Below are 15,074 nucleotides of genomic sequence, written 5' to 3'. Positions count from 1 at the left end.
GCAGCTCCTTGGCAGCCATCTCATGGTCCCGGCATCTCCATTGGGTCTCCACTGCAAGCCACGCTTCATCCTCATGGCCCCATGGGGTCTCTATGCAGGCAACCAGCAAACCCACTTCACACTGCCCATGGCCATTTCCAAAACACAAGACCGTGTTGCAAACTCAATGACCCTCTTTCCAGCATTTCTTATACTCCACAATACCAGGTAGGGTGCCAATTTGTTAATCCAGGGGGGAATAAAGCAGACTTTGAAGAACAGGACACTCCTTGAGCACTCAGGCCCTTTCAAAAGAGTCTACATTCTTCTTGTTGCCCCAGCGCAGGTCAGCTAGCCCAGTCTCAAAGGTTGTAATCTCTCAGTTGCAGCTGAATGGGCAACAATTCACCCAAAGATTTTTCTTTCTGTTCATGGCCCTATGGGGTATTAATGCCACTATAAAGGACTTGAAGGATGCAGGGGTCCACTGGGTCCCCGAACGCATCCTGTGGTTATTTCCCCAGTCCCAGAATGCATAATTGGGATAGATATACTTAGCAGTTGGCAGAACCCCCACATTGGTTCCCTGACTTGTGGAGTAAGGGCTATTATGGTTGGAAAGGCCAAATGGAAGCCATTGAGGCTCCCACCACCAGGGAAAATAGTGAATCAAAAACAATATCGCATCCCTGGAGGGATTTCAGAAATTAATGCCACTATAAAGGACTTGAAGGAGGCAGGGGTGGTGGTTCCCACCACATCTCCCTTTAACTCTCCTATTTGGCCTGTTCAGAAGACAGATGGATCCTGGAGAATGACAGTGGATTATCGGAAACTTAATCAGGTGGTGACTCCAATTGCAGCTGCTGTACCAGAGGTGGTTTCTTTACTTGAGCAGATTAACACGTCTCCTGGTACCTGGTATGCAGCTATTGATCTTGCAAATGCTTTCTTCTCCATACCTGTCCATAAGGACCACCAGAAGCAATTTGCCTTCAGCTGGCAAGGTCAGCAGTACACATTTACTGTTTTACCTCAAGGTTATATTAACTCTCCAGCCCTGTGTCATAGCTTAGTTCGCAGGAACCTTGATCGCCTGTCCCTTCCACAGGGTGTCACGTTGGTCCATTATATTGATGACATAATGCTAATTGGATCAAATGAGCAGGAGGTGGCAACCACTCTGGAGTTGCTGGTACAGCATATGCGCATCAGGGGATGGGAAATAAATCCATCCAAAATTCAAGGACCTTCCACCTCAGTGAAATTTCTAGAAGTTCAGTGGTGTGGGGCATGCAGGGATATTCCTTCTAAGGTGAAGGACAAGTTGTTGCATTTGGCCCCTCCTACCACTAAGAAAGAAGCACAACGTCTAGTGGGCCTATTTGGATTTTGGAGACAGCACATTCCTCACTTGGATGTCTTACTCCGTCCCATATACCAAGTGACTCAGAAAGCTGCTAGTTTTCATTGGGGCCTAGAATAAGGTGCAGGCTGCTGTGCAGGCTGCTCTACCCCTTGGGCCATATGATACAGAAGATCTGATGGTACTTGAGGTTTCAGTGGCAGACAGGGACGCTGTTTGGAGCCTTTGGCAGGCCCCCATAGATGAATCACAGTGGAGGCCCTTGGGATTTTGGAGCAAGGCCCTGCCATCATCTGCAGACAATTATTCTCCCTTTGAGAGACAGCTCTTGGCCTGCTATTGGGCCTTAGTGGAAACTGAATGTTTGACAATGGGCCATCAAGTTACTATGCGACCCGAGCTGCCCATTATGAGCTGGGTGTTGTCTGACCCACCAGGCCATAAAGTTGGACGTGCACAGCAGCAGTCCATCATCAAGTGGAAGTGGTATATATGTGATCGGGCTCGAGCAGGCCCTGAAGGTACGAGTAAGTTACATGAGGAAGTTGCCCAAATGCCTATGGTTACTACTCCTGTTGCAATGCCTTCTGTCCCCAAGCATGCACCTATGGCATCATGGGGCGTGCCCTATGATCAACTGACTGAGGAGGAAAGATCTAGGGCATGGTTTACAGATGGTTCAGCACGTTATGTCGGCACTGCCCAGAAGTGGACAGCTGCAGCATTACAGCCCCTTTCTGGGACAACTCTGAAGGACTGTGGTGAAGGGAAGTCTTCACAATGGGCAGAACTTCGGGCAGTGCATATGGTTGTGCATTTTGCTTGGAAGAAAAAATGGCCAGATGTGCCGTTATACACTGACTCATGGGCTGTGGCCAATGGTTTGGCTGGATGGTCTGGGACTTGGAAGGAGCACAATTGGAAAATTGGTGAAAAGGACATTTGGGGAAGGTGTATATGGATAGACCTCTCTGAATGGGCAAAGGATATAAGGATACTTGTGTGCCATGTCAGTGCTCATCAGAAGGTGACCTCGCTGGAGGATGACTTTAATAATCAAGTAGACAAGCTGACCCATTCTGTGGATAGTGGTCAACCTCCTTCCTCAGCCACCCCTGTCATTGCCCAATGGGCCCATGAACAAAGTGGCCATGGTGGCAGAGATGCAGGCTATGCATGGGCCCAACAACATGGACTTCCACTAACTAAGGCTGACCTGGCTACGGCTACTGCTGAGTGCCAAATTTGCCAACAGCAGAGGTCGACTCTGAGCCCCCGATATGGTAGTATTCCTTGGGGTGACCAGCCAGCAACCTGGTGGCAGGTTGACTACATTGGACCTCTTCCATCATGGAAAGGGCAGCATTTTGTCCTTACTGGAATAGACACTTATTCTGGGTATGCATTTGCCTTTCCTGCACGTAGCGCTTCTGCCAAAACTACCATCCGTGGGCTTACAGAATGCCTTATCCACCGTCATGGCATTCCACACAGCATTGCTTCTGACCAAGGAACTCACTTCACTGCCAAGGAAGTACGGCAGTGGGCTCATGATCATGGAATTCACTGGTCTTACCATGTGCCCCACCATCCTGAAGCAGCTGGCTTGATAGAATGGTGGAATGGCCTTTTGAAGAAACAGCTACAGTGCCAACTAGGTGGCAACAGCTTGGAGGGCTGGGGGAGTGTCCTCCAGCAGGCTGTATATGCTCTGAATCAGTGTCCTATATATGGTACTGTTTCTCCTATAGCCCGGATTCATGGGTCCAGGAATCAAGGGGTGGAAATGGGAATGGTCCCACTTGCCATCACCCCAAGTGACCCGTTAGCTAGATTTTTGCTTCCTGTTCCCACAACCTTACGCTCTGCTGGACTACAAGTCTTAGTCCCAGAGGGGGGAGTGCTTTTGCCAGGAGACACAAAGAACATTCTATTGAACTGGAAGCTAAGACTTCCCCCTGGTCACTTTGGGCTCCTAATGCCCTTGAGTGAACAGGCTGAGAAAGGAGTTACAGTGATTGCAGGGGTGATTGATCCAGATTACCAGGGGGAAATTGGGCTGCTCCTCCACAATGGCAGTAAGGAAGAGTATGCCTGGAGTGCAGGAGATCCTTTAGGGCATCTGTTAGTGTTACCATGTCCTGTTGTCAAAATCAATGGACGACTGCAACAACCCAATAGAAGTAGTGTGATAAATGGCCCGGATCCTTCAGGAATGAAGGTATGGGTTACCTCTCCAGGTAAAGAACCAAGACCTGCCGAGGTGCTTGCTGAAGGTGGAGGGAATACAGAATGGGTGGTAGAAGAAGGCAGTTACAAATATCAGCTAAGGCCACGTGATCAGTTACAGAAACAAGGACTGTGATTGCAATGTTTCTGTCCTGCCTTGAGAACAGAGTGTTTGTATCTATACCAATATTAAGATTGTATCATTAGCTAAACTGTTGAATTTATATTAGACCCATTGTATTAGAGACTAAGCTTGTGTTGGGGGGAAGATTTTGCGGTTCTGGTTGTACGTGGGATAGTTATGCAATGTTAGGCGGAATTATGAGCTTGTTACTGTTTTCATTTGGAAATTAAGTATGATGTAAGGAGACATGATTTGATGCCAAGTTGACAAGGGGTGGACTTGTGATAGTTAAGGTGTTGTCGACTTGATCTGTTTAGTAATCCACAGGCTGCTTCTAGGAAGGATCAACTAAAGGAAGAGGTCTTTCTCCCAGGGTGAGACCTTCCTCCAGAGTGGGTGGCCCTGCTCAGAGAGGGACTTGATATAAGGAAGCTCTGGGTAGAAGAGCTCCTTTTTTTTTCCTTCCTTCCTTCCACTTGGCTGCCGGAGCTGTTCTCTACCTTCTTGCATGGATTGAAGACCAGTACGGACTAAAGACCTACATCAACTGAAGACCCACATGGAACGAAACCCAGTGGCTCCTCAGGATGCCTCCAGGCTTTCCGGCTCCTCAGGAAGCCTCCAGGCTTTCCGGCACCATCTGCAGTGCCAGGTTGGGACTGCTGAGGCATCTGGCCATGTGGACTGAGCAGCTACCAGGTTCGGTGATTCTCAGGCCTGCAACTGCTATTGGACTACTGTAAGCTAATCCAATAAATTCCCTTTATAAAATAATTCATTCTAGTAATTCTGTTCCTCTAGAGAACCCTGACTAATACAGACAGCATGAAAAGTAAGTGAAAACAAGATGCCATAGTCAGCTTGACATTGCTGGGATGAATTTCCAAACCAGGCACAGTTTATGGGAAGAAGCGTCCATAATTCCAAAGTACCTATAGGGATGCCTCCTCTAGGAGGTAGCTGGAAATACAAGTTATAGGCTTGATATAGGCTCCCGAATCTATTGGGGGGACATCCATTCAAACTACATTGAGCCACACATCTTCAATAGATTCCTAACTGCATTACGCTGTAAGTTGTTTTCAGTCCAAATTAAAAGGTCCCATATTCTTTACCAACTAAAAATTGCTCCAAAGTCCCAAGTCTCATCTGAGACTCAAGATTGTCTCTTAGCTGCGAGTCCTGTAAAATCAAAACAAGTCATATACTTTCAATATATAGAGGCATAGAGTATACATTTTCAACTTCTATAAGGTATAACAAGGAGAGTAGACCAATGCAAACCCAATAACAATCAAACAAACAAAAAATATCTGCAGTTCAAGTCCAGTATCATAACCAGTGACTGACAGTCTGGATTTCCCAACACTGCCTCTTCAGCTGGGCTGAGTAGCCAGGGAAACTTCCATTCCAAGGCAACATCACTCCAGGGTAGCCTTTGTACAGTCCTGCTATAAACAAACATCCTTGGGTCTCCACTGAAAACCATGGCTCATCTTTGAATGGCTTCTCTGGACTGTCAGGGTTGTCATGCACTGCCTCACTTGCTGCATCTTAGAAGAGGCTCCTGGAACAGTTTGCACTTCATGACTCACTCCACATATTTTTTTCATGCTTCTAAAACCAATATCAGGTTAACAAGACACAGCCATGTTGTTAATTCAGTGACAAAATAAGTCGTGACCTTGAAGAGCATACCCCTTCCTTTCAGTCAGCTTCTTTCAGAACAGTTTGCATTTCTACCATTCAGTCTTTCCTTAGGCATCCTTTCCATTATTTTAATGTAAAGTACTTGGATCACCTTCTTTAGGATTGCTATTACATTTGACAATAGCTGCTTCAGTAACCTAAAATTGGTGTCTGTGCCTGTAAATTTGTAAACTTGTTTGAATTTCTCCATTTTTAAATCTTATATCCCTCAGTTCCATAACTTTAGCCAAGAATATTAGTCCATTAAAATTTAATCTTGATCAAACTTTCTGGGAATGTGCAGCAGAACACACCCAACTTTAATATATATATTCACATCTTCTATACTTACAGACCACAAACCATGGTATTTTCCTCCCCTCCCCTACTTTTCCTTTTATGCCAATAGTCCAGCTCCAACAAAGTTCTGTGAAGTCTTTCCTTTCTCCTTTGAAAGTCCATAAGGAAAGCCTCCAAATACAATTATCTCTGTACTTAGCCTTTTCAAACTCTCAGCAGAATAGTCTGCAAAACTTGGTTTACTACTCTGGAAGGAATCTTCAGTTGCAAGTTCTAAGTCCATGCCCATTCCTCTCAAGCAAAATTCCAAAAGACCAAAATCTACATGGTCAAATTCATCACAGATCAACAATTTCTGTCATAGTCAGGTTCACATTGTTAGACTGAGAGAAAGGGATTTATTACAGCTTTCAGATCCAGGGGAAATTCCATAATGGTAGAAGAAGCTGGGTCCCTTTCATAGGTCTGCACAAAGAGGAATACTACCATGAGCACCATAAGAAAGCATAGTCCAGGAACTCCAGACAGAGCTCAAGCACTCTGTATATCTTTAGGTTAGAATTCCAGATCCACCCCAAACACACCTTAGGGCTGGACCCAAGGATCTGCTCACAGTGACACCTCCTCCAGGAGGTGACTGGAAATCCAAGTTTTAAGATTAAATAAAACTCCTACCAGGTGTGATGGGGCATGCCTTTAATTCCACCACTTGGGAGGCAAAGGTAGGAGGATCACCATGAGTTCAAGGCCACCATGAGACTACAGAGTGAATTCCAGGTCATCCTGGGCTAGAGTGAGGCCCTACCTCAAAAAACAAACAAACAAACAACAACAACAACAAAAACCAAGCAAACAAACAACAACAACAACAAAAAAAAACCCTCCTGAATCTATTGGGAAACCCCATTCAAACTACAACAAAGAGTTCCATATATTAGGAAATGGGAGTGATAAGAGGTGTCAGCAGGAAACGCGCACAAACCAGGGTTGCCTTCTTTGTGCTATATGTGACCCTGTCAACATAGATGCTATGTTAGAAGAAGGGACATAGTATGAGTTGGGTGAGTTCAAAACTGAATGAAAAGAAAACACTGATGTGATTGAAGTTGATGAGAAATTTTTAGGTTAAATAGTATCTCCTTAGGTTTCATGGAATCTTAAAAGCTATATTCTTGATATGTCTAATTATAAAGTCCTTGGAAATCATATTAATCAAGTGAGAGTGAATATTTGAATAAGTCACTATGTTATAATTGTATATTATATATAACATATAGTAATAGTTATTTACAAAATACAGTTTATATACATCAAATACAAAAGAAACCCACTAATATTTGCATTACATTTACATAACATACATCTCATAGATATAATAAACCCAAGAATAAAATTTATGAAGAAGTTGTTTATGGTGGCACAAGCCTTTAATTCCAACACTAGCACTAGGAAAGCCAGAGGTATGAGGATCACTATGAGTTCAAGGCCAGTCTGGGCTACAGTAAGACTTTACCTTGAGAAAAAAAAACCCAAAAAATAAGTAACTAAAATTGATCAAGTTAATAGGACCCAAAAGAGACTAGAACATTTTTATTGAGAAACTAAAAATTAAATAGATGCAAAAAGGACTAATTGTCTTATATGGAAAGATCCTGATGTCAAATCTGTCTAAGTGAATAAGATTTAGTCTAATGAACAATACTTTGCCCTAAATCTTACTGAGAAAATGAATCAGGTGAGACCAACTAATATTCTGGCAATGAAATATAATGGATAGCAGAGTCTCACTTCAAACTATTGAACTATATCCTGCATGACAGTGATGCACAACATGGAAAGCTGGTCCCAGAATGGAAAAAAAAAAATTGTGCCAGCTAAAAACTGAGCACTAAATGCATATGTACAACTTGGCATTCTTAAGCTATAGGTAAAAGAGCCATTGCATAGCATGATATCACAAATGAATACACTGTAACTACCTAAAATTCCTTCTTATTCTAATTGACAAGGTAAAGCACAATGCTAAAAAACACTAGCAAGGTGAAAGGTAGATGACACAACCGTTTATATATTTTGGATGTTATCTTAATTTTCTAAAATATTCCTACTACTAAACCATGATAAATGAGTAATACAATGAAAAGCTTGGGAAAGTATGTAAAAATATAAAATTTTTCAGTTTTCTTAGTATTCAATAATTTATCCTTATGTTGTGTCAAATAAACTATTTGTTTTGTTACTCTAATTCATTTCTAGGAGCAAGGTAAATTAATACAAACTTTCTATAAGATAATATGGTAATATTTCTCCTAAGGCTGAAGGAACATAGTCATTGACCCAATAATTCCATTATTCTTAAGGAACTTACAAGACAGTTAAATAAATGATTTTCATTAAAGTGTTGCTTACAATAGTAAAAAACAAAAAAGACTATTTAAATGTCCAACAATAATGAAACAATTGAAAGTAAAAATACATATAGTGAAATGATTAAAAGTGATATTGATCACTTGATATGGAAATATATATGTTCATGGTATATATATATATATATATATATATATATATATATATATATATATGTATGTATATGTGTATATATATATATTGCATTTAAAGTAAAATTTACATTATAAGTGTATATATATATATAAAACATATATGTATGTACATATAAACATATATGTATGTGTATATATAGGCACAATGAGACATATTTAAAGTCTAATACACATACATATCTTTTATACCTATATATAGTCTTTTTTATCACATTGATTCCCTGAACTGTGTTCCATTTTTTTCTCAAATACTATATATAGTATTTTCAAACATGATGATCTCTTTGGGATAAGATTAATGATGTTCACACTTTCTTTATGCTAATTTGTATCTTTAAACTTTTCTATAACAAGTATATTGCCACATAATTAAATAATATGAATAATTTGCCCATAATGAGTTAGCAGCTAATGTCTTCTCTCTTTTATTCATGTGATCAGTGTGATTCTGATTAGATTTTGTTTTGCTCATGGTTGATAATAAAAAGTCCCTTCCTCCTGATCAATCCCTGCATTAGTTTCTGGCAGAACCAATTTTCATTTCAGTGAGGAACTTATACAAGGGACTGTTTTCCCAGAGATGCATCCTTCCAAAGAACCACCCATTGGTACAGGGCTGTGACTCATTAGCCTTGTTCTGGAAACTAATAACAAAAACAAAGAAGAATCAAGTAAGAATGACACAAGATCACAGTAATGAAGTGCACTAAGATTTTATTTTTCCTCCTCAAATTAAAATGAGCCTCTCTGGATTTGTTTAAAATTCTCCATGAATATTCTCCATTAACAACATAGCATCTTTCTTTGACTGCAGTGCATGTCATCCTTGCCTGGTGGGAACCCTAATTTGCTTTGAATTGCCAAAATGCTCATTACAGAATGCTTAGTAGCTAGAGCTGCTACATAATATTTGAAAATCAACCTTAATTTTTCTGCCCGAGATGAACACTTGGATTCCACAGTAAACATAATCAGAGATTTACAGAAACCTAGTGAACTCTGTTTATTCTACTTGCTTAGAATAGCTACAGAAAAAGGTCAGAGGTCCAATGTCTTCATGCAGAGACAGATCATGTTCTAGCTGGTTCTGAGGAAGGAAGAGACAGTAGGTGATGCTTTAATGAATGGCTCATCATGTGAAACACACTATGTAATAATAGCCGTGTTGGGAAGAAAAGAAGAAAGATTTTTCTTTCTTTCTTTTTCTTTTTTTTTTTTTTTCTTTTCATAGAGGTTTGGTTCATTCCTTGCTTTTATGGTTGCAGTTCAATCACAGTCAGCAAATCAGCCAGTTCACTGAGAAACAATTAGATTCTTCAGTAACTCCACAGCAACTTTGATTTCATAGATGACTAGATTCATCTTAAATTATAATTTATGGTTTCAAAAGCTACTTTTTATAAATGTAAGCACCTTATTGGAAGCCAGGAGACCTTGCTTTTCTGTTTTTTCTTTTCTGTCTGTCTCTGTTTAAGTTGGCCTTAACTGAAGGAAACAGAGCCTCAGAGTGGTAGAAGTTTCCCATGCAAATGATCTTTACTGCAACATAACTTTCTAGAAGGCAACAGGGATATGTGAGAGATCTTTTGTGTTCATGAGAGCTATATTACAATGCCAAGGCTCACTGGTAACACTCAATTGAACAGACCCTCCTGTAAGCAGCACATGTCCCTTTCCTCACATGACCATCTACAAAAGAATAACCTCCAGGTCTAAATGGACTATGGGGTGTAAGTTCCTCACAAACTGTAATGTGCATATGAATAGCACAAAATCCTGATTGAGTTGTTTGTGGTTCTATATTTGTGAATTCCTGTAATGGAAATGCTAAATGACAAGGGATGTGTAAGTGAGCCAACAAATGATGATTGATAAAAAAAAAATCCTATATCAATAGATCAATATAATAGTATGAAATGCTGTGAATGCAGATTAAGAATTTAGAACTTCACAAAGGTAAGTATTTTAATCAACAATAAAATGAATACATATTTTAGAATGATGCTGAGGAAATTGAAACAAATAAATGTACAGTTATTTCTTATACCAATATAAAGCCATTGCCAGATATGTTAGTAAATTTTTGTGTTATGTTTAAAACTCTACAATAAATCAAATTATGAAACTGTAAAACAGGTACATAATCAGTGTCAGGTCCAGCGGGTTCCCAAAATGGAGTCACCAAGGACAGCAGGAGGGCACAGAGGCATAAGGAAGCGGGTCATCCCATTATCCCTTCCTAGCCTAACAATGCCCCAGGTCTAGGTTTCCTGCCTTCTTATCTCCCAGGTCACCTGGCCACTTCTAGTCTCACACCCTAGCTATTTGAAATAGCTAATGTGAAGAACAAAGGCGATCTTTTCCCTTCCTTACCTTCCCCCAACTGAAGAGCTGTTTATAGCCCACTATCTGGAATCTCAATTTGACTGTGCTCTCCTGGCAGCTTGTGCTTTTCCTGAAGAAAAGCTTCCATCTTTGCCTTAGAGTGGTCTCCATGGCTTGATTACCCCCAAACCTTACAAATCAGGACAAGAGTGATCATGTTATATATAAAATAAAAGCAGAACTCTAAGGGAAAATAATTGATAAAATATATGTAATCCTGTTTTATGTTAATATATTTTATATACACAAGCTATGGGCACATTTGCAAAGTGTTCAAGTTCTAGTAACTAATTTACACCTAAGAAACTCTATATCATCATGCTGAAAATTTGCTCATTTTAGAAAAACATCCAGATATGTGTAGACAGAATTTTAAATTGATATTAATCAGGAATAAAAATATTACCAAACAACAAAAATATGATCTGAGATATTTAGACTATGAAATCATATGACAATATGTAGAAAGGCAGTTTATAGTAGTATTTAAAATCATAGAAAATTCTCATGGGTGAAGTGTGAAGAAAATCATCAAACTCTTATTAAATGTACATATATACATGTAAGTATATATGTAGCCTATATTGTGCATATATACATACATATTTGCAAATAGAAAAGAGCAGGCAAATAGATACACTCAAACCACATATAAGAAAACATTAGATAAAGACAGATTGCACTAAACAATTTCTGCAGTTTATGTGACTCATGCTACTTTACCCTATATGCCCATCTATAAAGGCAAATTTTCTTCAACAAGACATTATTTTATAATCATAAAGTAGACTATAGTAATTATTTAAATAATTCAGGCATATCAGACCTGAAAGAATGTGTTCATGCACAATTTCAGGCCTGCCTGGCGAAACGCAGCTCCACGATGGCTCCAAAAATCTTCTGTCTTTGGCAGCCTCTCTTCTTACCACTAAGAAATACAAAATGGACTCCAAAGAAATAAAGCAAGATCTAGATTCTTCTTCATTTTTTTAATTGTCAATCATAAGACATTATTAACCATTCCCGATATGTCTAGCACTCTGTTAATACATCTGTTAGCATGAATATACCAATGAATTAACATGACAAAATATACAAATTTAGATAATGAAAGTTTTTTTTCTTTTAAAGTTAAGAACACATTTAAACTTTAATTTTTCCCCCTTTTGTTTATCTTAGAATACACTAGTGTTCAGAAAAGAAATGTCTTTAATTTGATGGGACATAAAATGTGCAGGCCATTCTGAATATATTACATATAGTATTCATAATATTCACTACAACTTAAACATTAACTTGCAGATTCTGTGGCTGAAATTTGTTTAAGCTCATATAGGGAGCTAGGTGCAGTGGTCTATGTCTCTATGGCTATCATTCAGGAGGAAGCTGAGACTGAAAGATTGTTGAGAGTTCAAGACCAGCCTGACATTTATAGTGAGTCCCAAGTCAGCTTGGGCTAAAGAGTGAAAACTTGACTCAAAAGCAAAACAAAACAAAACTAATGAAAGAATCCAGTTTCATATGTTACTTTAACTGCTTTTAGAGAGTCTTCCTAGCTGAGGAGAGAAAATAATAAATGAAAAACTCACATACACTATTGACTGGCAGGGATCTGCAGCCAGGTGTGAGGTCTGTTCAGCTCCTGACAATACCTTGTCCTGATTTCTTAGCTCATCAGCTCTCTGTTTATCCCATGAGCAGCGAGCAGGGAGCAGGCATTGAGTTAAGTCTGGTTTGTTTTTCTGGAGGTCGTCCAGGGAAGTGTACAATATGTTGTATGAGTATCTATCATTAATTAAACTCCTCATACTGCAGAGGACTCATACACAAATCAGGGTACATTTGTAAGTGAGAAGATACATTTTTAGTTAATATTTTTGTTACAGACATACTTAGTATAGATATATCATGTGTTGGTACCATCTTTTCCCTCCTCCCTATCCCCATTCAGCAAGGGACCCTCCTCAGTGGGGTTGCTGGTATTCGCCATGGGGTTGTGGGTTATGACTGTGAGAGTAGCAGTCAGATGCAGGGGAGTGGGCAATACCTCTGGGTATGACGTTCCAACCAGTGGCTCATACAATCTTTCCTTCCCCTCTTCCCCAAAATTACCTAATCTGGCCTCGAAGGAAGGCTTAGTGGTCAAGGTGTCTGCCTGTAATGCCAAAGGACCGACATTTTGACTCCCCAAGACACATTGTTATGGTAAATCAATTATTTAAAAAGAGGTTAACAAGGTCATGGACATTTTTCTGTAATGAGCCAATATTTCTTCTGATTATAAGGATACAGGTGTTTAGCATTTACTCAAGTACCTGCTAAGATCTTTCCTTCTGCCTACTTAATACTTTTCATTAAATATGAGGGAACTGGCATTTGTGATGACACTTAACATAGCACTTGTATGTTCATTCATTAGTTCATTAATAATTTATTCATTTCAATGAGGATTAAGCCACCTGTGAAAAGTGGCATCAAAAGAATTGAATTTGGGGCTTTGAGAGATGGCTCAGCAATTAAGGTGCTTGCCTGCAAAACCAAAGAATCCAGAATTGATTCCCCAGGACCCAGGTTAGCCAGATACACAAGGGGGTGCATGTGTCTGGAGTTTATTTATAGCATCTGGGGGCCCTGGAGCATCCATCTTCTCTCTCTCTCTCTCTTTCTATCTAAAATAAACAAATAAAAATAAATTAAAACAAACAAACAAACAAACAAACAAAAACACTTGAACTTGGGCTTCCCCACACATTCCTGAGACGTAAAGTTGTGTGATTGAGAGCAGTCCTTCAATGGACAGACAGAACATTTGTGTTTCCTTCGCTCCTGCTAGGGACTTTGTGGCTGCCCATGCTTCTTTCTGCCTGCTTTAGCAAGAATGTATTCTAGTCATCTAAAGTGTGATGACAGTACTCATGTACGGGATTTCTAGAAGCCAAATCTAAAATTTATTTAAACATAAAAGTCCAGTTGCTATTGTTTCTGCTGGTTGATTTTTAACTTTTCTGTTTTCCTTCCTTCCTTTCTTCCTTCCTTCCTTCCTTCCTCCCTCCCTCCCTCCCTCCCTCCCTCCCTCCCTCCCTCCCTCCCTCCCTTCCTTCCTTCCTCCCTCCCTCCCTTCCTCCCTCCCTTCCTCCCTTCCTTCCTTTCTTCCTCCTTTCTTTGTTTTTCATTTGCTTTTTCAAGGTAGGCTCTCCCTCTAGCCGAGGCTGACTTGGAATTCACTATGTAGTCTCAGGGTGGCTTCCTACTGACAAACATCCTCCTACCTTTGCCTCCTGAGTACTGAGATTAAAGGCATGTGTCACTATGTCTGGCTATTCTTTTTTTTTTTTAATTATTTTTAAAATTTATTTATTTGAGAACAACAGACACAGAGAGAAAGACAGACAGAGGGAGAGAGATAGAATGGACGTGCCAGGGCTTTTAACCTCTGCAAACGAACTCCAGACGCATGCGCCCCCTTGTGCATCTGGCTAACGTGGGACCTGGGGAACCAAGCCTCGAACCAGGGTCCTTTGGCTTCACAGGCAAGCGCTTAACCACTAAGCCATCTCTCCAGCCATGTCTGGCTATTCTTAACTTCTGAATTTATTAAACTCTTGATTGTAGTAATCCAACCTGAATCCAAGAGATGTACTGATTAAAGTAATATTAGTATATAAAAGAAAAGAAAAACTTTTTCTTTGAAATTATTTACTTATGGTTTACATACTTCCTAGATTTTATTATTGTTATTATTATTATGAAATTATCATTGATGTACATGGTAAAACTGTTGTATGATGCAGAATAATAGAGCATGTTCTGTTATATACGTATATTAATTCATTAATTTGACTTTATTTAGTAAGTTCTAAGAATATTCATTTTTGTTATGTTTAGACTGCTAAGCAGTAGGAATAATACCCGAGACAAAAACATAGATTGAAAAGGTATGTTCTGACAATTACAATGTTCAATTTTTTATTTGTAAATATGATTTAAGGACAATATTTAATTCATCTATTCCCTTGTTTATTTACTTTTAAATGGATATAGTAATGGGATTTACCTCAACCCTTTGTTAAAGGAATTGAATAAAAATCTGGTGTAGTACTTGGCATACATCTCTCAGGTAATAACACTTCTAGTATTAATATCTTAATTTCCATTTATTATACTAATTATATTCCTGGAGATGCCATCCACACACAAATGTGCACAACAACATAGACTTTAACTGCGAATCACAAAAATATAAACAATTCACTTTAGTACAACATGCTAAATGAAATACTGATATAGGGTCTAGATTTATGGAAGTATAATTTTCATTTTGGCTTGTTTTTCGCCAGGATCTGCCCCTAACATGGTCAACATTTTGTCTCTAGGCTTGACAAATAGATAATAAGAAAGTGGATCTCAAATGTCTTCAAAAGGACCAAATGTTAGATTAAAG

At 39.4% G+C, this 15,074-nt stretch overlaps 1 protein-coding gene across 1 annotated transcript; it reads left to right on the top strand.

Moving 5' to 3' along the window:
* Positions 1-466: 466 nt before the first annotated feature.
* On the top strand, positions 467-3,710 carry LOC123460056 (the record flags this gene model as incomplete). The annotated part of the gene is given in 2 exon segments (XM_045147005.1): positions 467-1,461; positions 1,463-3,710. Coding segments are annotated over 2 exon segments (3,243 nt in total), but the record flags the coding sequence as incomplete, so codon positions are not given.
* Positions 3,711-15,074: the final 11,364 nt, after the last annotated feature.

The sequence above is a fragment of the Jaculus jaculus genome, chromosome 4, assembly GCF_020740685.1.
Source record: "Jaculus jaculus isolate mJacJac1 chromosome 4, mJacJac1.mat.Y.cur, whole genome shotgun sequence".
NCBI classification, from domain to species: Eukaryota; Metazoa; Chordata; class Mammalia; order Rodentia; family Dipodidae; genus Jaculus; species Jaculus jaculus.
This window is presented reverse-complemented; position numbering and strand designations above follow the sequence as displayed.